This window comes from Hordeum vulgare, chromosome 2H (assembly GCF_904849725.1).
Source record: "Hordeum vulgare subsp. vulgare chromosome 2H, MorexV3_pseudomolecules_assembly, whole genome shotgun sequence".
Taxonomy (NCBI): domain Eukaryota; kingdom Viridiplantae; phylum Streptophyta; class Magnoliopsida; order Poales; family Poaceae; genus Hordeum; species Hordeum vulgare.
In genome coordinates, this window is record NC_058519.1 from 33,252,884 (window position 1) to 33,275,450 (window position 22,567).

Genomic DNA, 22,567 nt, shown 5'->3' on the forward strand with positions numbered 1-22,567 from the left:
CAGGGAGAACACAAGGATGGATGCACTCATTGTGAAGAAAATCACCCAGCTGAGGAGTGCCCAAGTAGTCATGTGACAGCCCGATGCCGACGTTCGAGAAGATTCCCCTTCTGTTCCGTTTTCGTCGTGTGATTTATTTTATTTGCCGCATCATCTGCATTGCATCGGCATCGCCGTTGCCGCCAGTTTTCCAAAAAAAACCTGCATTCGTTAGTAGTTGCCGGTTCTCGTCGTCGTCCGTTCTGAGTCCGACCGCACTCGCACGCGCCCGCGGCACCGTCGAAACCCTGTTTTAAAAAGTCTGCGTTAAACTTCCTATGATCGGGTCGAGATTTGACGTGCGGTCTTATTTTAATCTAGCTAGGCCGCCTGTCGAATTTCGTCGCGATCGGAGACCGTCTGGTACCCGAACGGTCGCTAGTAGCGGCACCGTATTTGGTCTACCGTCGGACGTCTGTCGGTGTTTTAAAATTCGTGCCGCGCCGCCCGTTCCCCCTCTCGTCTCCGGATATCCCCTCTACACGGCCGCATACCCATACCCGCGTTCGGAATCGTCCGAACCCGACCCCGCGGTTGGATCCGGAACAAAATTCCGGTCAACCCAGCCCCCTCGTTTGTCTATATATAGACCCCTTCTAATTTTCGGACAGCCTCCCTCTAATCCCTCCTTGATTTCCGCGCCACCTACCCCTAACCCTAGCCAGCCTCCTCTCTCCCTCTCCAGCCGCCGGGCCCGCGAAGCCCATTTGGGGCCCGCCCGGGTCCGGATCGCCCCGCCGCCGCCGCAGCCTCCCTGCTCCCGTCGAGCCCCGCAGCTCCTCCCGCCCGCAGTAGCCCGAGCCTCCTCGCCACCGGGGTTCGCCTCTTCGTCGGCCATCCTCGCCGCCGGAGCCCCGGAGCCGTATGCCAGCGTCCCTCGCGAGCTCCTGCCCGAGGTTCCCTCGCCGCGCCACCGTGGGTCCTCGCCGGACCGAGCTGTCGCCCCGCTCTGTCCGAGCTGCCTGAGGGGAGGTTCCCGGGCCAGATCTCACCGGGAGGAGGCAGCAAGCCGAGCCGGTTCCCCTCATAGCCCCGCGTCGGTTCCCTCTCGTCGGCAACCGCCGCCGCCAGAAGCTCCTGGTCGGGAGGACGAGGGGACGAGGAGACGACGCCAGCGTCCTGCGCCAGCCGGCCCAGGTGGCCGCTGCAACCGCCCGTGCCCTAGGCGCTGCTGGGCCACGCAGGAGCGCGCCGAGCCGGCCCAATCGCCCCGAGGCCCAGTCGGCCACTGTCTATCCAGTCCGCCTCCGCCTCCTACTGCATGGGCCGAGCCCACCAAAGTGAGGCCTCCCCTCGTCTATCCCCCGCCCTAGGTGTTGCCTACTATATTGCGCTGCCTGTTCGGCCCGTTGGTATATTTAGGATTTTTCGGGATTTAATTAAAATTCCAGAAAATTAGACGTTAAATAAAATCCCCGTAACTTTTAATCCGTAAGTCGAAACGAGGCGTATCTTATATGGTTTTGGTGTCGAATTTCGTGTAGAATACGATTTAGCAACTTGCATATTTATTTGACGTTGTTTGACGTATCGTATGCATGGGTTTACGTGCTGTCTCAATAGGAAAGTGCCCGCATTTATTTTCTGAGCGTGTTCGAATTGCTCGAATGCCATGTTAGAAATGCCTATGTTTTAGGGGCTATTTATCCATGTATTTTAGAGCGGTCAATTGTATTTTTTACGTGTAGGGATTTGCCGGTAGCTTATTTTCCCGTATATAGGTGTTTATCTCACATTAATGTGTGGCATTATTTTGTGTTGCAAACCCCACATATTTTATATGTTTCCGGGGTAGAAAAATCCCATGGATTTTTCTGTGCAATTACTTCTAGCTTTCGAGTAAGTTAGTTCGCGAGATATTTTGCTATGTTGCCCTTTTGATTAATTCGTAGGATTTATTCCGTGCGTCGTTTGACGGAGTTGTCAACTAGAGAGTTGATCTTGGATGTTTTGTTTAGCCCCTGGTATTTTTGGTTGCAATAGAAATGCATGTTTAGGTGTCAATTTCTTGCTCTCCAGTTGCTAGAAATAGTGCTGTTTTAGAGGAGCTGAAATATTTCTAAGTGTGGAATCTGTTATTATTTTGTTGCTGTCTTGTCTTGCTTGCATCTTGTGATCTGTAGCTCTTTTGAGGTTGGTCCAATGGAGTTATTTGTACCCCTTGTGTTTCTCTAGCATGCTGTAAATTTTCATGCCATTTAGAGTCCTGTAGCTATAGATTTTGCTGTTGTCAATATAGCTTCAGGCTGAAAACTGCACTTTCATGAGGTGTTATTTTCACTAAGTCTGAAATAGTGTGTGAGATGCCATTTTGTGTCTTCTTTCCCTAGTGATCCATGATGTCATGATAGTTGTTGTTAGTTGTTTGTAGTAGTTCTTCTTGCCCTCTTCCGTGCCATGCCTTGCTTGAGCATATCGGAGTTGTGTAGCCGTAGTTGTGGGGCGTAGAAAATGCTATGTGGCTGATTTTGGCAGATTGTAGTCATTTCTTATTTTGCTCGTAGATGTTGAACCGTAGCTCCGATTTGATTGTGTCCTACATGGAACTTGCTTAGAATCTCGTGTAGTTTCATTTTCTCTTGCTGGTTGTTTGTTTTGAGGTGCTCGTGACCGTCGTTGCACACATATTGCATTCATGCCATCATATCTTGCGATGCTTGTATCTTTTGAACCGTAGCTCCATAGGAGATGTTCTTTATGTGTAAATTGCTTGTCTTGACGCGTAGAACCACGTGAGTATATTTGTTTTGCTGTTTAACAACCAATTAAAGGTGTTAAATCAGATCTGGACAGAATTGAAAATTACCATGTGAGGTCGTTTCGGAGGTGCTATATGTCATTTCCGACCTCATTTAAATTGTCTAGATAGGTAGTTTAATTTCCGCTTCACCTCTTGCATGTTTCACAACATTAATGTTGCCGTGTTAATAACCGGGAGTGAACTAAATAATTCATATGTGAAGTTTCGTCAATATGCAACTCGTTGCATATTGAACTTCACTTAATGTGTAGTGTTTGATTGTTGTGATTGTCATGCCTCGCATCATGGAACCGTTCATGCATCATGTGTGTCTTGCATCGTGTGGTGTATATCGTGTGTTGATGCTTGTTTCCATTTCCCTCCGTATCGATAGAGTTCCGCAAGCGTGCCGGATTGTGAGGACCCGTTCGACTACGTAGGTTCGTCTGCTTCACGGAGCCGTTCTTGTTCCAAGCGGGATCTCAGGCAAGATGATCATTTCCCCAGATACCATTACTATCATTGCCATGCTAGTTTTATCGCTTCTATCGATTATGTCTCGTTGTTTACCACATGTTAAATATTAGCCTCTCAACAATGCCATGAAAACCTTCAACCTGTTCAACCTAGCAAACCACTGATTGGCTATGTTACTGCTTGCTTAACCCTGTTGATAGCGCTGCTAGTTGCAGGTGCAGATGCTTCCATGTGATAACATGGGTTCCTTGTCATATCACCCTATTAAATGCTATTTAATTTAATGCACCTATATACTTGGTAAAAGGTGGAAGGCTCGGCCTTTCTAGCCTGGTGTTTTGTTCCACCTTTGCCCCCTTAGTTTCCGGCTACCGGTGTTATGTTCCATAATTGAGCGCTCCTAACACGATCGGGGTTGTTATGGGGACCCCCTTGATAATTCGTTTTAGATTAAAGCTGGTCTGGCAAGGCCCAACATTGGTACTACATTTGCCTAATAACCTAATAATAATGCATAGGGACCCGCCGGCACCCGCAGACTATTTTAATCAACCCCCGGGCCAGTGCTCCTCATGAGTGTTGGTCCAAACAGAGCAGCTTATTAACGCTACCCGGGGCAACCCGGCGTTTGGCGTGGTAACCATCGCTCATCCGTCGTGTCCTGAGAATGAGGTATGCGACTCCTATCGGGATCGTCGACACGTCGGGCGGCCTTGCTGGATTAGTTTTACCTTTGACGAGATATCTTGTGCATCGGGATTCCGGTGATGCTTTGGGTAATCTCAGAGTTGAGGTTTTCCACTAGGGAATCCGACGAGATCGCGAGCTTCGTGATTGAGGATTTCTATGCGGCTTGTGGTAATTTGTGATGGACTAGTTGGAGCACCCCTGCAGGGTTAAATCTTTCGGAAAGTCGTGCCCGCGGTTATGTGGCAACGTGGAAACTTTGTTTAACACTGGTTCTAGATAACTTGAAGTTAACTTAATTAAAATATGCCAACCGTGTGCGTAACCGTGACTGTCTATTTCGTGAGTTCCTTCTCCGATCGAGGACACGGTGGGGTCATGTCTGACGTAGGTAGGGGTTCAGGATCATTCATTTGATCATCCATAGTTCACGTCCGCTATGCGTAGATCTTCCCCCTCTTATTTCTGGTACTCGTAAGTTAGCCACCAAATATATGCTTAGTCGCTGCTGCAACCTCACCACTTAACCATACCTCACCCATTAAGCTTTGCTAGTCTTGATACCTTTGGAAATGAGATTGTTGAGTCCCCTGTGGCTCACAGATTACTACAACACCAGTTGCAGGTACAGGTAAATGTTACTTGACGCGAGCGCGTTGATTGTTCATTTGAAGTTGTTTCTTCTTCTTCTTCTTCATCGATCTAGGATGGGTTCCAGGCCGGCAGCCTGGGATAGCAAGGATGGACGTCGTTCTTCTTTTGTCGTTTGTTTTCGTCCGTAGACGGACCCTGCTCTTACTCTTGATGATTATGTAATGTACTGATGTGACTCTAATGTAGCTTGTGGCGAGTGTAAGCCAACTCTGTATATATATCTCTTCTTTTCAGTACATGTACTTGTAACGATATCCATTCTTGCGACACGACGAGATGCGCTTCTATCCCTGACGAGGCCTTCGTGCCAAATTGAGGATAGGGTCGCATCTTGGGCGTGACAAGTCAGGTGACTTGTTTCCTTTGTGAAGGAACCACCCACTACCCAGCTCAGTGTCACCTTTACCCCAAGGTGCAACAAGTTGTCGAGCAGCAGAAAGATGCAGTGAAGGAAAGCCTCAAGAAGAAGATTCTAGAAGAACCGGTGATGAACGAAAATATTGAAGACCCTGATGGACAAGGTCTGACCAGATTTTTCTCCAATGCATGCTACTCATGTGGAGAAGAAGGACATTATTCACAGGATTGCACGAAGAGAAGCCAAGATTATCTGGGAAACTTCTCGACGGAAAAAGTGGAGATTGATCCACTTGAAATAGAAGAACTGGCCAAAATAAAGGAGTCCGGAAAGAAGAAAAAGTACCCTCGGAAGAGCCAAATCTCTGTAGATATAGACCTGAGTCATGTCAGATGTTACAAGTGTATGGAATTTGGCCACCACAAATACATGTGCTCAGGAAGGAAGCCGGAAACCCAAGGAGCAAAAGCAAACACTAAGACGCCTCGAGACTTGTCAGAACTCATTTGCTTTCGTTGCAAGGAAGCAGGACATTTTGCTAGCGATTGTCCACAAAGGAAGAAAGCTAAAAAGGAGTAGTTAAGTTTTGACCACGGCAATTAGTGTAATCTGAAGAACTCTTGTTTTTCATGAGATCATGGAGTGAATTTTTTTGTAACAGAAGTCCCTGAGATTGTAATAACATCATGAATAAATGGAATTTATTATCTCATGATTGCCTATGCTGAAACTGTATGCGTTGTTTCTCTTCGAACAAAGATCTCTGAACATTTATGAGGATATGAGAAAATATGGTCTATGCAGGCATGACTATAATTCATTTTAAGTGTGGTAGTAATCGGCAAACCCACAGGATCCACTGAGTAGGAATGTACCATGATTACCAAGGAGACACATACATTCCTCTGAGTACCTATTTACTGACACCTGCAGATGACAACTCTCTACGAGTCATTCCTCAAGGGCCCCGAAACGATCATGACCCTGACCAGTGATCATGATTACCCGAAAATCCTGAAGGACATGATGAAGCACATTCATCTTGAAGGAGATGCAGTCTACAAAGGCTACCCATTTGTGGAAAATGGAGTGGAACTTTGGTATGTGGAAGTACATCTCCACCGTGTGAAAGGAGTTTGTCCAAAGACTATGGGGCAATACTTTTTCATTTGACGTGTACCACGAGCAACCTTCTTTGATGTTGTTCGTGAAGCTGCCATGGAAGCCATACGTCAAATTGGAGAAATACTTGAAGCAAGACTCCATCATACCCAGGAATACCTGAGTGAAGTGCATGCGGAGATGATGGAGATGAAGCTCATGACCACCATGATGAAGCAAAAGATGGATGATTTCAAGGAGCACATTGGAAATTTCGAGTGGAACTAAAGTACCTCCAAGAGAGATGAATGAATAATGTTGGCAGAAATGCTCGACCATACCGAACAATGTGGATGGCAGCATTTGTAATAAATTACTTTTGAGTTGGAATTTTGAAGAAAGCAAGGATGTAATAAAGGATTGATTATGAAATGAATATGATTTATGGAAGAAGCTATGATGGATCAGCAAACGTTTTCTTAGGAACATACGAAAGCCAGAGAGTTGTGAAGATACGGTAGATGTTTTGTTCAGCTTGTAGAACCAATGGATTATCCGAACTTCGTTTGTGGACAAGAGAAATTCTGCAACGCTTGTGAGGATGCCCAAGTGTTAGAATACGAGATTCACTAGGCCTTATACAAGGTAATGATTTCAGTGCGACATGGCTTGGCCACCATGACGACTTACTATTATCATTCTCTTGCTATTCGGAATGGTAAATCTGAGAGACTTACCCATAGTGAGAGACGACGTTCTTTGAAGCTTTTGTTTAAGCCTTAGAATGGTATGATGAAAGCCCCATGTACATGGCATTTTTGTCACGCGTAGGAAATTTTACGGTGAGGATGAAGACAAGACCCCTCTCTCTGCAGGATAACCACAAATGGTAGACCACCATGAGAATCACCGATAGGTTATTTAGAATTGGCCACAAGACTGTGAGTTAAAGAAGACCCAGTAACGGAAGAAGCTTATATCCACAGGGGAACCCTCGATTTTGATGGAAACGTTATGAATATAACGGGAGAGCATCACCAAAGGATTTAAGACTGTGCGAAGTCAGCTGCCAAAACCCCACAGGATCGTTAAAACATTTTGAGGGACCAGTAATCTTCATTTTAAGTGTGGTAGCATCCCACTTTGCGGGAAGCTGGATTTGTTAGAAGACCCCCAAACCCTAACCTTTCTTTCTAGCCTCTTCAAATCACGAGGACGAGATTCATTTTATGTGTGGTAGGTTTGTAACATCCCAAATTTTGGAATGTCAATATAATTATTATATTGTTTGTTTGTTTGCTTGAGTGATTGAAACTTGAGTGAAATTTGAAACTTTTCAAAAACTTTTTAATGAGAGGGAATAAAATGACTTTCCCCATCTCCGATGAATTCAAATTCAATCTTTTAAAAGCAAAGAGAGAAGATGACATGACTTCTTCAACTATAAAGAATTTGAATGGAGTTTGCATTTGAATCCTTTGAAAAAAATTCCTTTTGCTTTTCTATATTTTTCTTCCCCGAGAAAATGCCCCGACAAAATTCTTGCACGCAAAAAAGAGCGGAGGAAAATGACCCTCCAAAATGTGAGGCATTTCTGAAATATTTTGAGCCAAAGTTTTATGAAGAAATTAATTGCCAAAAAGAAAATAAATCCTTAGGGATTTTTCTGGAAAAAAAACATTTTTGAAAAGTTTTTATTTTGGTTTTGGAAAAATGTTAATCGAGTAGAGGATATTTTTCTGATCATTTTGATATATAATACCCTATATTAATTATTTTGTTTGTTGCCTTTTAATTTGTTTTAGTTTTTGTTTTTGAAAAAAGACTAAAACAGGAAACCGATTTTTTTAAGAGGAAAGCGCGTGGGCGCATTATAGAATCGGCCCACCCCCTGGCCCGGGATCCCTTCCCCTTTTTTTCCTCTCGGTCAAACTGACCGAACCCCTCCCGCACCCCCTCGCTGACGCCCGGCCCCACCCGTTCCCCCACCTGGTCGACCCCGCCTCCAGCGCACCCCGCGCCCACCTCTCCTTCCTTCTCTCTCCCTCGCGCCTCCCTCCACTTTCCTTGCCCAGCCGGCCACCCCGCCATTGCCGGACTTGCCCCCGCCTCGCCGATCTCCTTCCCTCCGCAGTCTCCCCTCTCCCCTATAAGTAGCCGGCCCCGAGCCCCTCTCCTCGCCCCGTTTCCCCTCCTCGCCGCCCCTGCCCAAGCTTCGCCGCCCCTGCCGCCACCTCGCCGGAGCCGAAGCTCCCCGGCGCCCCGCAGCTCACCCCGGCCCCGTTTCGCCTCGCCGCCGCCACCACCGGGCGCGGGAGCCCCGCCGCACCCCGTTTCCCCAACCAGCCCGAGCTCCCCGCCACCGCAGCGTCGCCCTGCCACCTCGCCGGAGTCGAGCTCCACCCGGCCACCCCGAGCCTCCCCGGGCTCACACAGCCACCTCCCTCGCCTAGCCACCACCACCAATCGCCGGAGGGGACTCGCCGCCGCCTCCCCGACCCGTCGCCACCGCCGGAGGGTCACCGGAGCCGCTTCCCCGACTCGTCTCCGCCTCTGTCATCGCCGGGGACCTCGCCGGAGCGCCTCCACCTCGCTGTGAGCCTCCATCTTCCCTGTAGCCGTTGGATCTCAAATATACGTGTTAGATTAGATGGCAGATAACCCTTCGGTTTTCAGTTAAAAATCGAGCCGGTTTACTTCACTTAATTTTAGCCGAAGAGGTTTTGGTTAAATAGCGGTAGTTTGCTAGAACCCCCACAGCACTCACACCCCTTAGCCAATGAGAGCACGCCACATACCCCCCCCCCCCCCCCCCCCCGTGCACTAGTTAGATTTTTCTATTTTTAGTTTAATTCAAAAACAGAGGCAGTTTTGTTTTGCTCATAACTTTTGATCCACAACTCCAACGAGGTTGATTCTTTTTCGAGTAGATAACAATTTTTCTGTAGTTTTTAAAAACATATAATTTGTCTATGTTTGAAATTTTCAAATTTGAATTAGATCAGATTTAGTTTAAACCTTGTTTTGCCTTTTCCAGGAGTTTAAAAATAGCTTTTAATTTAATTCCTTTTGCTACTGATCACTAGTGATCTTATTTATCAGTGATAAAAATTTCAGATTTGTTTGAGTATTTTAGCTCATTGTTTCTTGTGAAACAATTTCTGTTTCACCTCTTTTAGGATTATGGCTATTTCCTTTTCTATAATTGTTTTTAAATTATTTTCTTTTATATTTCAAAAAGATTATGTTTTGTTTCTGTTAGTTAACAGTAGGTTTGCAACAAGTTTTGATTTTTATTTTTATATGTTATCATGAAATCAATTCTAGTTCCCTAATAACTTGCAATTGGTTTCTCTACTGTTTCAAATCCCGTTTGGAAATACTTTCAAAAAGTTTTGTGAAAAATAGTTTATTTTATCTTAGTTAAATTTATATATTAGTTCCCTGTTATTATTTTCCGTTGGACAAAAACTATTTAGTGTTTGATGTAGTAGAGGACTCCCTAGTCTTATTTGAAGTTTCCTTCGGATTCCTATTCGCTCCCTCTTTTGTTTTGATTGCTAGAATGATTGCTAGTATGAGTGCTTATGTGAATGATATGTTTGTTATATAGATTTCATCGAAGAGTGACGAGTAGTCTATCAAGATATTTCTCAAGAAATTCTTCTTCGCCAACATCACCAGGCAAGTCATTTGATCATGTATCACCTATGTTTTATGCATCGTAGTTCTACCATCCTATGCCCAATTGCATGCTGAGTAGGTACTTGGAAATTATGGTTACATATTGTAGTATCATGTGGTAGGCACCCAACAACCCCGTTACTTGGCCCGGGATGACAAATTTCATATTGCTATGCTTGAGTAGACGGGATTCTGGTTGATAGTTTACCACGAGTGAAGCGAGAATAATTTAATAACCAAGACCGGTTAAGTCAAGACTTTTCAAGACCTCGTGATGCAATGCAACTCTGGGTGAAGGACGGTTGATCGGCTCCCTGGAGAAACCAGTGGATGACCCGGGATGCTGGAGACGGCCATGACATCTTGCGGAAAGCTTCACCCAGGCTCAAAGAGACGGACGGATATTTTCAAGACCCAAGGCTTACCTGCACAGCCACAAGTCATTATGGGCTCTGGCTTGGTTGGACAACGCGGCGACTCTGGACAGGCGGTGCTAGCAGATGTAGAAGAATGGTAGGATTGGATGGGCACCGACAGGGATTCAGAGGGACCCGTTGAAAGACCATGTTTTGATCATCCGGTCTTCAAACACCCTGAAGTGCGAGGACATATTCGGAGGCGATCAAATCTTGTGGGGAACGTGTGCAAAACTCTGCAGAGTACTCAAACCTAATCGATTAGCCGTGTCCACGGTCATGGACAACTTGAGCCAAAGGAACTGAAGTTATCTGAAATTCTCAACACAAATAATAATATTGATGTGGGTATTATTGACAACATGGGTACGAGAATTGGTTGGTGGAACCATCTCGTTAACAACCAACAATGTAGTAACATTTTGCTTTTAGCCCTCTCTTGATGTAGGAGAAAACTTGCTTTTCGCTAAAAATTTATAGCCGCACCTGCCATATATGCATATAGTATAGATGATTGCTTTTCACCCCTCTCTTATGTGACTTGCCGGCATATTCAATATGCTGACCTACACGGCTGCAACGTCTTATGTTGCAGATATTTTCTTCGACGAGTAAGAGTACGATTCAGGGTTACGGTCTACACTCAACTTGCCATTGGTGTTTATTAGGACTCCACTCCCTTGACTGCTTCCGCTGAGATATTTAAGGTATATATCAGTTTTACGCTATTTACATGTGATTGCACTTTGATATATACATTGATGTATTGTGTGTGCCAGCATAGTGATCCAGGGATGGCACAGAAACACAGAGGCTTGACTCGTTTTGAGTCGGGTCGCTACAAAACGCAAGGTGTACTTGTTTTCCTAATGCATCCAGCCTATATGTAGTCTACCCAACTGTGTGCGAAACATGGTATTTGGTACGTATTTACTCAGTTGGACCTAGCTCAGTCACAGATGCAAATATTATAAAAATGTCGTAACCTACCAAAGGCCTCCTTGTTTGCCTCCGCTGTTATAGCCCAAGAGACAACACACATTTTAAACATAAAAAGAAGGGACAAAAAGGACAAAATGCATCATTGATCATCAAACGGTGGTATAGAGCAATATCATAATAGGATCCAGACTAAATCCAGAAAGGCAACGTGGTACCTAATTTATGCAAAGAGCACCTCAGCCATCGAGGCCACTTGGTCCGACAAGCCGCCCTCAATGGCTACACGACTTGGGCCCTACACTAAAGTCGTGTTTGCCTTCCTCATATGGCATCATCGCCAAGAGGAATAAAAGGGGTCGCCCTTCGACCATCAGATCACTAGAGGGAATGGGCCTTCGACCACCTTTGTGGGCGCCATGGCCTCTCCAAGTTCAGTGTTGTTTGATTGACCATGTCGTGTGTATTTGCATCGTCTTTGCTGCTACTCTCATGCTTGCTCAACTCGCAATGCAAAGAGAATCCAAAGTATCTCTTCTAGATCAGGGGACAACTCCATCATCATCGAAAACTCGAATCCGACGAGGCAAGTGACCCGCAAAGCAAGCATGTTGGGATCCCTCGGTGTTAAGCCTCCGTGCCGGCACGAAGGGAATAGGTGGACCCCACAAAGGCTTGTTTGAGGGCGCATGTGATCTTATTTATAGGGAGTGTGTTCCCTTCATCACTCCTCCACCATGGAGGCAGTGCAAACCATTGCACGTTGCACGGGAGCTCTGATGGTCGATGGTAGTCATTGGCGCAAGTCCAAACACCACGAAGACAAGGACCCTAATCCTACTATTTACGGTAGGAGCCCAAGCTCCTCTCGCATCCCCACTCCAAGCAGTAACACTACCAAAGAAGAAATAGTGGGGCCAAAACAAGGCACACCATCAACGGAGAAGGATGAGGAAGAGAGGGAAATAAGAGAAAGAGAAACCACAATAGATGGTTTATAAGAAAGACAATGCATTACAATTGTCCTTGCTGGCTACTTGTCCATATATTTGTACATTATGATTCAAACCAGATCATCAGGTGACTGAACCATTCTAGTTTTACTTTGTTCCACTTTATTCACATCACAAAGAGAAAAAATGACCTACAATGTACATGGAGCTACCAATCCAAGTACAACTTCTTATGGAAGTTAATTAAGTACCCTTATTGAGATGTCATAGAACATGATCCCGCCACTAGTTTTAGTTGCATGTGAATTTCAAGTTTTACTTCAATGTTATTCTTCAAAATAATATTTTGTTTTACAATTTTCTATTTTGCACATGCAATTTAACCAGATTCATGTTTAGTGTTTTTTATAAGAGCACATATTCTCTCTCTCTCTCACACACACACACACACACAAACACACACACACACACACATGCGCGGCACACACACTCAAACATATGCATGTATTCCAATTAAAACACAAGTTATATATACAAAATGACAAGGTATACCCCATGGAGAAGCTACAAAGGTTTGTTGAGTGTGTTAGGCTAAAAGATACTCCCTTCGTTTACTGTTATAAGATGTTTTGGATAAGACTATATTTGGACTGACATGAGTGAACAAAAACACTAAAATACGTATATACATATGATTCGGAAAAAGTTAGAACATCTTATAACAGTGAACGGAGGGAGTAGCACACAAATTTTGCCCTCACTCTTTAGACTTTGATGTTTAATATCATGTGTTGAGTCCTTAAAAAACCATCTTATTGAAACAATAGGTATATTTAAAGCAAAGGTTGCTAAGATAAATAAATCTATGATCTATCCTATATCGCATACACAGCTTAACAAGACCGTGTGAATGTTTGAGGATGCGACACATTAGTTTGTGCTCTCAATTCAAGAATTGAACTCGTATAGGTAGACAACACTAGAGCTCAGATTGGCCAGCGTAACGCCAGGTGACTTAGTGTCATCGATGTGTGGGCTGTATGGTTCACGGTCCCATATGTCAGTGACCGTAAGCCAGCCAATATCATCCGCCTCACCACAAAATGGATACAGCAACTGTGCGCTTCTTTCTGCGTCGAAGAAATATTATGGATTTAGTAGTGAGCAAACCAGCAAATGGGGGTGTAGCTCATATGGTAGAGCGCTCGCTTCGCATGCGAGAGGCACGGGGTTCGATTCCCCGCACCTCCAACTTTTTTAGTCTTCTTCAAGACAACTATGCAATTTTTCAAATTCTACCAGATAAAAAAGCAGCCTAAACGGGATCGATAGAATATCGCACGTGATTTTTTATTGTTTTCCTTCAAGTCAACTATACAATTTTTCAGATTCTACCAGATAAGAAGCAGCCTAAACGGGATCGATAGATATCGCACGTGATTTTTTATTGTTTTCCTTCAAGTCAACTATACAATTTTTCAGATTTTACCAGATAAGAAGCAGCCTAAACGGGATCGATAGAATATCGCACCTGATGGCTTTTGAAAAACAGAGGCGCCGATATGATCACAGATTCAAAATGCCATAGGGGAATTCGATGACGACTCTTCCAATAACCATCTCTCAAGTATTTCATTTATATATTCGTAAAGATATGATCCATACTAGTTCTCCAAAAATAACTCTTACAAGATTCAGCGTGGGAAGAAAAAAATTATCTCTGAATCCTGACATTGGCACAAAACCAATGCCAAATTCTACAAAATAGGCACCGGACATGATTTCAGTTCGGCATGGTAAAAAGCAGAGAAGCCTCTGGAGTTGTAATGGTGATCAGTATGACGGCTAGTAAGTCGGGATGGAAGAATCGACTTTCACCGAGTACGCGTGGATTCCGCCCGCAACATTGTAAATCTTTTGGAATCCCTGCAAAACGATGTGTCACCTCGTCAGAGGATGCTGTAATAACCATTGCACAATTGCTCTACATGCACTGGTAAGGAGTCTTCAGTTACCTGTGACTGCAGCCACTTGGCTACCTGCATCGAGCGCATGCCATGGTGGCACTGAAACAATGGGCGAAGGCAAAGTTAGAAAGTGCCATAACACACTGAAGCAGTTGCTATCAACTCATAATCTTTAGGAGTAGGAAGTGGAAGCATTATATACTTCAGTCTTTTAGGCCACTGGCATTTACGCAGCAATTTTCATCGTAGTAACAAACTTACCAGAACATAAGTGTCCTTTTGGGGATTAAATTCATCTGTCATGACCGGTCCCCAGGTTCCAAATTGGCGGAGAGGTAGAACTTTGAAGCCTGGAAGGGATGCTCTCTCCCTGCCAAGGAAGAAGTGTAAAATGAGCATCAACTCCACCGGGTGAAAATTAGGATAAGCAAACACAACGAACATGGCCATCACAATAATATGTTCACAAAGCAAAAACCTGGTCCAGTATCCGACTTTAAATGATGAATCATGGAATTCTGCAACCCAATTTGGTCTCTCAAATGTAGGGGGAATAACACACTCTTAAGTATGTAAAAGGATTTACACACTGCAAGTCTATAAAACGCTGCAGACTATCTCATTGTTCCAACAGTTTAATCCTGAGACAATATACAAAGTCTATAAGTCTGTAAAAGGATTTATACACTGCAAGTCTATACAACGCTGCAGACTATCTCATTGTTCCAACAGTTTAATCCTGAGACAATATACAAAGGTGTTTTCGAACAACAACAAAGATGTCGTAGCTGGTACACACTTTTACGTTTTAATTGTTCAGAAGGGACAAAATGAAATTCATTATCTACCAAACTCTCAAAAGATGTGGACAAGTCCCACAATAACGCTTTGGTTCACCACATAAACCTCTATCATCTTCTTGTCAAAGTCAAGATTAAGACTGTTGCAAGAATTCTTGTGCTATTGAGCAAAATGCAAAATACTGGAGATGTATCTTGCATCCCAGTTATGTGTGCCTTTCATACAGGCATCTATCATGAGTTAGTGGATGACTTATTATTTGGAATGTTGGGTCAGTGTATTAACAATAACTGGGACATTGGTGCAATAGTGAAGAATCTTACACTTCATCAGGCTCCCGAACATCAATCAATTGAGCTTCTTCAATAAAACTAGGATCTTGCATTTTTGCGTGAAGCTCTTCTGGTTGAATATCTTGCAGCAAGCATTGATCCCTGCCAATTGGTGGCACAAGATATGACTACCTATTCATGTGTACCAAGATACAACATCATGTGTTGTTAGAATCATCTACCTCTCAGAGAGCACCTGCACTAAATGCCATCCAAATTTTGTCTTACACCGCACAACTTTATTCAAAGGCGCACTAAATGCTGCTTCTTCAAACTCTGGTACCTGCTCAAGTCAAGCAATAACGTTCAAAGTACTGTTGAGACAAAAACTGAAATATCAGTGGACAGACCCAGTGCTAGAGACTGAAATATCAGCATCCAACGGAAAATAACATTTGCATGGTGGCAACAGATGAAAGGATGGGAGTTTCAGGAAATAAACTAGCTAGTTCTTAGTTCTAACCAGACACTTAGATGGCTGAGAGCAGCACGTCAGTCAAGAACAGTGAAATCATCGGCTGATGGATTTAGCTGTATATAGCAACGTATAGAAGTGTTCAACAAGATGGAATAAACTTGTGGTAAGGCTACCAGTTCCCCGCGAATATGCAAACAACCAAGAAACAGTACCAACAATAATATTTTACATGTTCTTTTTTGCTAGTTGACGATGTTGGTAGCTCTTCATAATTTATGAGTAAGAAAGAAGTAAATTCCACCACAGAATCAAACAAATTCAATGCTAATAAGAAAAATGTACTATGAAACATGCATTTCCAGTTGAACACTGCAATTCCACTGTGCAGTAGGTGTCCCGGTTAAACAATTATAATATGTGAAGTCCGAACACAATACTCTTCTACTAGTATATACTGGAAAAGCAAGTCGATGTCGTACCATCTGTCCCCTCCGAACCCACCCAAGCATTCCACCATTTTCTTTCGATGGGCACAAAGAGTGCTCCACTGCTAAATCACTCAAGTCAGCTCCTGAAATTCAAACATAAACAATGGTTCTCATCATCATAACAATCAATGATTTCTCAAGAACGAAAACAAGCCAGCTATTGAGCACTTCTAACGTCTCCTAGTCTTCAATGCAAGTTTTTTCACATAAATATCCAAAAAAAATGGTTGTACATATATCACCATCCACATCAGTGATGCAGTTCAGCTCAGCATGTATGCTAAGCAATACGCATTTCTTATTTCACAACACAGTCCTGAATTTAGAAAAACCACGAAACATACTGCATAGATTGGATGCATTGAAGCAGACAGAGTCGTATAGAACATAACTCGAGGACACCCATTTTACAAGGGCCACACATTGCGTCACACTGGATCATATGATTCTGGACTAATTAGATACTACAAAACGAACAGACTAGTAAGCCATACGAAAAGGAGAATGAACAACAGTTTGAGCAGTCACCTGACGCGATGCTCTTCTCCAGATCGACCAGAAGCCTGGCATCCTTTTCACCAACAAGCAGATGCTGGACCAGCACTTCCTTTCCCTCTCTAGGAGCACTACTTGCGGCAGCGGTGCAGAGAACTTGTCAAACAGAGATTCATGTCAGCTAGTCACTAATCAATCCCATGCCCCTAACTAATCACCCCCCAAATCAACGCAAAAGATTGCAAGCATGGCTACGTTAAAAGGAAGCGGAAATCCACAACCGAACAAAATGCTCCCCAATCCCCGCGGCCAAACTGACGGGCACGCGAGCGACAGCGCCAGCCCTACGACTCACCCCTGGTGCCGGGCCGGGGGTGTTCGCCGGCGGGCCGCATGGCCGAGCCCCACGCCGCGGAGACGGGCCGCGCGGACGCGAGGAGCGAGAGGGCGGCGGGCGGCGACGGCGCGGGGCTGGCGACGGCGAGGGGCGGGCCGCGGCGCGCGGGACCGGAAAGGGAGGCCGCCTGGGCGGCGGAGCACGGAGAGGGGTAGGGGCACGGGAGGCGCGCGGCCCTGGTGGCTCTGAGACCGAGCATGTCTGGCCGGCCGGCTAACTGTCGCCGTCGTCTTCGCCGCGACGGAAGAGGAAGGGGGGTGGGGAATATGCGGGAGCGACTAGGATAGAAAATGGGCCTTTTTGGCCAAAAAATATTGGGGCCTGCTAGGAAGTTTACTAAACATCCGCTACTTGGAGGAGCTCGTGGATGCCTGGTCGCTCGGTTGCGTCATGGCGGAGCTGCTCGCCGGCGAGCCACTGCTCCCCTGGTCACCGCGCGACCAACCAGTTACTCAGAATCTTCTGTGTGCTCGGGTCCATGCCGCTCGTCGTCGTAGGACAGATGCCGCCGACCCGTTGAAAAGTCAGCCGACTGCGCGAGCTGTTCTGCGAGGAACGCCTGACACATGCTCACGTATCGAACGAAGGAGGTGGCGGATGTCCTCCGCTCGATCTGCCGGTTAAGGGATAGACTTTTCCAAAAAATAAACAGAAAAACACAACGTCAACCCTAGGATTGGAGTTGGATGGCACAGATCTTGGTGGAGGAATCTGTACGCATAATTATGTCCTTCTGTGCAAAGAGAAGCATGGCTTGGTGTGATTTTGCCTTCGATCCTTCCCCTTCTACTCCCCGCCCAGCAGCAGCAGCAGTCTAGAGTCCGAAGTTCCGGGGCCTAAGAACATCTCTAGCACACCCCCTATAATGCCCCGATCCGTAAAATAATCGTTAAAATACGAATCGGGATGAAAAATACTGTCAGACCAGATCCTGCAAACGCGTCCGATTCGTAAAAAATTGTGGGGCGCGGCAAAAGTCGTCCTCAACCTTCAGATTCACGGGGTGGAAGGCCGACCAAAGCTCGTCCCTTATCCACAACGAGATTTGGCGCGAGGGAAATTTCCGTGTCCCCCCCCCCCTCGTCGGCAGCCATTGCCCCGCCCATCACGTGCTCCGAACCTTCTTCTCCGCCATGGAAGCCTTCCAGCCAGCGGATCTGGTCAACGTGGAGGTCGCGCACGAGCAATCCCGTCCGACGAATCTCGTCGTGGATCATGTCGCTCCCGCTGTCGCCAACGCGCCAGCCCGCAAGCGGCAAGGCAACGTTATCGTGCAGGGCGACATTCCGGCTGGCCCAGCCGGAAGGGAAGGCGTGTCGGGCGCCGCCGCTGTTGCACGATCTGCCCGACCGTCGGCGGGGAAGATGAACAAGGTTTCAGACGTGAAGCGGAAGAAGGTTCCTACGAAGAAACCTCCGGCCACTCCATCCGCCCCGGTGAGACGTTCCCCAATGATGCCTTCCTACGGCGATGCTTCCACCGCATGCGAAGTGTTCGATGAAAGGGCCGGAAGGTATGCATCTTCTCTCACTTATTTTTGCTTCGATTATTCGCCATCGTAGTAGGTCGTGATGTGCTTTCACTCGATGTAGCCGTGGTTCGAACAATGCCGCTGCCGAGTTCGTGAACTTGTGGGCCACCAACGCAGTCGACATTGATCAAGCCCCGATCGGTGGTTTCGATTACAATAAATTGAAGGGTGGCATTGATGACCACGGTGGTGAAGACGAGGTGAAGGAGATGGATGAGGGGACGTATCAACAATAGAGCTTGCGGGACACGATAAATTCCATGTTACAATCAAATGAGGTATTGCTAGCGAAGTCTTTGGATGCAAAGATAGAGATGGCCGAGAAGAAGGCACGAGAGAAGCAAGAGAGGTGGAAATTGCTCAAGGAAGTTGAGGTGAGAAAAGCACGTGCTGCTGAGAACAAAACCATGACCAACCTTCTTGCCAAAAAGAATAGGATCATGACTTTGAACCGCAATGACATGGACGACATCAACAAATAATGGCATGATATGACAAGGAGAGAAATCTTGAATAGAAGGGTGCTTGCGTGTTACAATGGTGGTGATGGTTTATCCTCTGGAATCGGAACAGCTGATTTCGGTGCCGGAGTAGGAACAAGTGCAAGCGATGGATTCGGGGCAGTCGTTGGATTCGGGGGCGGCGATGAACTCAATGGTGCAGAATGAAGAACGACCAGGATGCATGAAGTCCTTTTGCGTTTGTCTTTCAACCTATGCTCTCATTTCGCGCGCGAACTATGCTTTATTGTTTAAATACAAACTCATTTGCCGGAATCTCCGTCAAATTCCAACTATGTTTTATTGCGTGATTTTTCGGTTTGCGGGTCGCCGCGGTGGCGTCCGAGCAGACCCCGCATTGACGACCCGTATAATAGTATCTTCTGTGAATATGCTTTTATACGAGTCCGTTTTGGGGGGGTCTATCTCTGGCCGCACCCGCGCCGGCCCGCAAAACCAGTTTTTTCACGAACTGTAAATGGCTTTTTCGGGTCGACATTATATGGGGTCTGCTAGAGATGCTCTAAGGGCATTTCTACCCAACCCCCTAAAGTAGCGGAGGATCCAACAGAGTAAACCCTTAGGCTCTGTCCGAAAGTTTTTCGGGAGCCAACTTTTTAAAATCGCTCTGAGAAGTAGGTTTCACACAGACGAGGATTATGTAGTACATTTTTTGCGAAGACAAGAAGCAATGCCAGCCCAACTTCGCGAAACCGAGAAGCAGCGATTGGTCGAAATTATATAGGAATGCCCTTCTAAAGTGAGCCTTGCGTACTCAATCGCTACAAGCCGAACCTCATATCACGCCCAAGATGCGACCCTATCCTCAATTTGGCATGAGGGCCTCGTCAGGGATAGAAGCTCATCTCGTCGTGTCGCAAAAATGGATATCGTTACAAGTACATGTACTGAAAAGAAGAGATATATAAATAGAATTGGCTTACAATCGCCACAAGCTACATCAGAGTCACATCAGTACATTACATAATCATCAAGAGGAAGAGCAGGGTCCGACTACGGACGAAAACAAACGAGAAAAGAAGAACGACGTCCATCCTTGCTATCCCAGGCTGCCGGCCTGGAACCCATCCTAGATCGATGATGAAGAAGAAGAAGCAACTCCAAATGAACAATCAACGCGCTCGCGTCAAGTAACCTTTACCTGTACCTGCAACTGGTGTTGTAGTAATCTGTGAGCCACAGGGAACTCAGTAATCTCATTTCCAAAGGTATCAAGACTAGGAAAACTTATTAGGTGAGGCATGGTTAAGTGGTGAGGTTGCAGCAGTGGCTAAACATATATTTGGTGGCTAAACTTACGAGTACAAGAAATCAGAGGGGGAAGATCTACGCATAGCGGACGTGAACTACGGTTGATCAAATGAATGATCCTGAACACCTACCTACGTCAGACATAACCCCACCGTGTCCTCGATCGGAGAAGGAACTCACGAAAGAGACAGTCACGGTTACGCACACAGTTGGCATATTTTAATTAATTAACTTCAAGTTATCTAGAACCAGTGTTAAACAAAGTTTCCACGTTGCCACGTAACCGCGGGCACGGCTTTCCGAAAGATTTAAACAAAGGTTAAGCAAGCAGTAACATAGCCAATAAGTGGTTTGCTAGGTCGAACAGATTGAAGGTTAACATGGCATTGTTGAGAGGCTGATATTTAACATGTGGTAGGCAACGAGACATAATCGATAAAAGCGATAAAACTAGCATGGCAATGATAGTAATGGTATCTGAGGAAATGGTCATCTTGCCTGAGATCCCTCTTGGAAGAAGAATGACTCTGTGAAGCAAACGAACCGATGTAGTCGAACGGGTCCTCACATATGACACGCTTGCGGAACTCTATCGAGACGGAGGAAACCGGAAACAAGAATCAACACACGATATTCAGCACACGATGCACAACACAAATGATGCATAACCAGCTGATAACATGCAAGTCACGGCATGACAATTCACACAAACAAACACTACACCTTAAGTGAAGTTCAATATGCAACGAGTTGCATATTGACGAAACTCCACGTTTATTTATTTAATTCTATCCCGATTAGGTACACGACAATATTAAATGTGGTTAAACATGGCAAGAGGTGAAGCGTAATTAAACTACCTATCTAGGCATTTTAAATAAGGTTGGAAATGACATATATCATCTCCGAAACGACCTCACATGTTAATTTACAATTCTATCCAGATCTAAACTAACACATTTAATTGGTTATTAAACAACAAAACAAATAGGTTCACGTGATTCTACGCGTTGTTACAAGCAATTTACACATAGAGAACATCTCCAACGGATCTACGGATCAAAAGTTACAAGCACCGCAAGATATGATGGCATGAATGCAATATGTGTGCAACGGCGGTCACGAGCACTTCAAAACATACAACCAGCAAGGGAAAATGAAACTACACGAGATTCTAAGCAAGTTTCATGTAGGACACGATCAAAATGGAGCTACGGTTCAACATCTACGAGCAAAACAAGAAAACACCACAATCTGCCAAAATCAGCCACATATCATTTTCTACACCCCACAACTACGAGCTACACAACTCCAATCTAATCAACCAAGGCATGAAACGATAGAGGGCAAGAAGCACTACAACAAACAACTAACAAAAATTAGCATGGCATCATGGATCACTAGGGAAAGAAGTCACAAAATGGCCACTCACACACTATTTCAGACTTAGTGAAAATTACACTTCATGAAAGTGCAGTTTTCGATCTAAAGCTATATTGACAGCAGCAAAACCAAAAGCTACAGGACCTCAAATAGCATGAAAATTTACAGCAAGCTATATAAACATAAATTCTAAAACTAACTCCATTGCACCAACCTCAAAAGAGCTACAAATCACAAGATACAAGCAAGACAAGACAGCAACAAAATATAACAGATTTCAGACTTAGAAATATTTCAGCTCCCCCAAATCAGCACTGTTTCTAGCAACTTGAGAGCAAGCAAACCACACATAAACATGCATTTCTATTACAACCAAAAATACCGGGGGCTAGACTAAACACCAAAGAACAACTCCCTAGTTGACAACTTAATCAAACGAAACACGGAATAAATCCTACGGAAAAGACAAGAGGCCAACATGGCAAAATATCGCGCGAACTAACTTCCTCAAAAGCTAAAACTAATTGCACAGAAAAATCCAATGGATTTTTTTTACCCCGAAAACATATAAAACATGTGGGGTTGCAACACGAAAATATTGTCACACGTAAATGAGAGAAAATAACCTATACACGGAAAAATAAACTAGCAGTAAACCCTACACGCAAAAATACGAGTGACCGCTCTAAAATACATGGAAAAATGGTTCCTAAAACATGGGCATTTATCTAAGGCATTCGGGCAAACCGGATACGCGCGAAAAATAAATACGGGACGCAATCATATTAGGACAGCATGTTAATCTATGCATACGGCACGCTAAACGTCTTCAAACAAATATGCAAGTTGCACCAACGTATTCTACGCGCAATACTACGCGAAATCCAAATGCTACATGTCGCGATCTGATTTACGGATTGAAAGATAGGGGCATT

At 45.1% G+C, this 22,567-nt stretch overlaps 1 protein-coding gene and 1 non-coding gene across 2 annotated transcripts; one reads left to right on the plus strand and one right to left on the minus strand.

Moving 5' to 3' along the window:
• The first annotated feature begins 13,226 nt into the window (after nucleotides 1-13,226).
• TRNAA-CGC lies at nucleotides 13,227-13,299 on the plus strand. Its single transcript has one exon. It is a non-coding gene; the product is annotated as a tRNA-Ala (tRNA).
• Nucleotides 13,300-13,655: 356 nt separating this feature from the next.
• On the minus strand, nucleotides 13,656-17,263 carry LOC123424664 (rhodanese-like/PpiC domain-containing protein 12, chloroplastic). Its single transcript, XM_045108321.1, has 8 exons — nucleotides 16,905-17,263; nucleotides 16,583-16,705; nucleotides 16,046-16,137; nucleotides 15,331-15,431; nucleotides 15,140-15,250; nucleotides 14,277-14,385; nucleotides 14,064-14,114; nucleotides 13,656-13,974 (listed from the first exon to the last, which is right to left on the minus strand). Exons 1-8 carry the CDS (start codon nucleotides 17,143-17,145, stop codon nucleotides 13,894-13,896), a joined length of 909 nt encoding a protein of 302 aa, XP_044964256.1. The 5' UTR covers nucleotides 17,146-17,263; the 3' UTR covers nucleotides 13,656-13,893.
• Nucleotides 17,264-22,567: the final 5,304 nt, after the last annotated feature.

Bases quoted from the DNA above. Each gene is read 5' to 3' on its own strand.
- LOC123424664 (XM_045108321.1), bottom strand. From the start codon at position 17,145: ATGCTCGGTCTCAGAGCCACCAGGGCCGCGCGCCTCCCGTGCCCCTAC. The intron at 15,251-15,330 runs GTAGATGATTCT...ACCAATTGGCAG, and splicing joins GTGCAGGTGCTCTCTGAGAG to GGATCAATGCTTGCTGCAAG. The intron at 14,386-15,139 runs GTAAGATTCTTC...CTTCCTTGGCAG, and splicing joins GTTCGGGAGCCTGATGAAGT to GGAGAGAGCATCCCTTCCAG.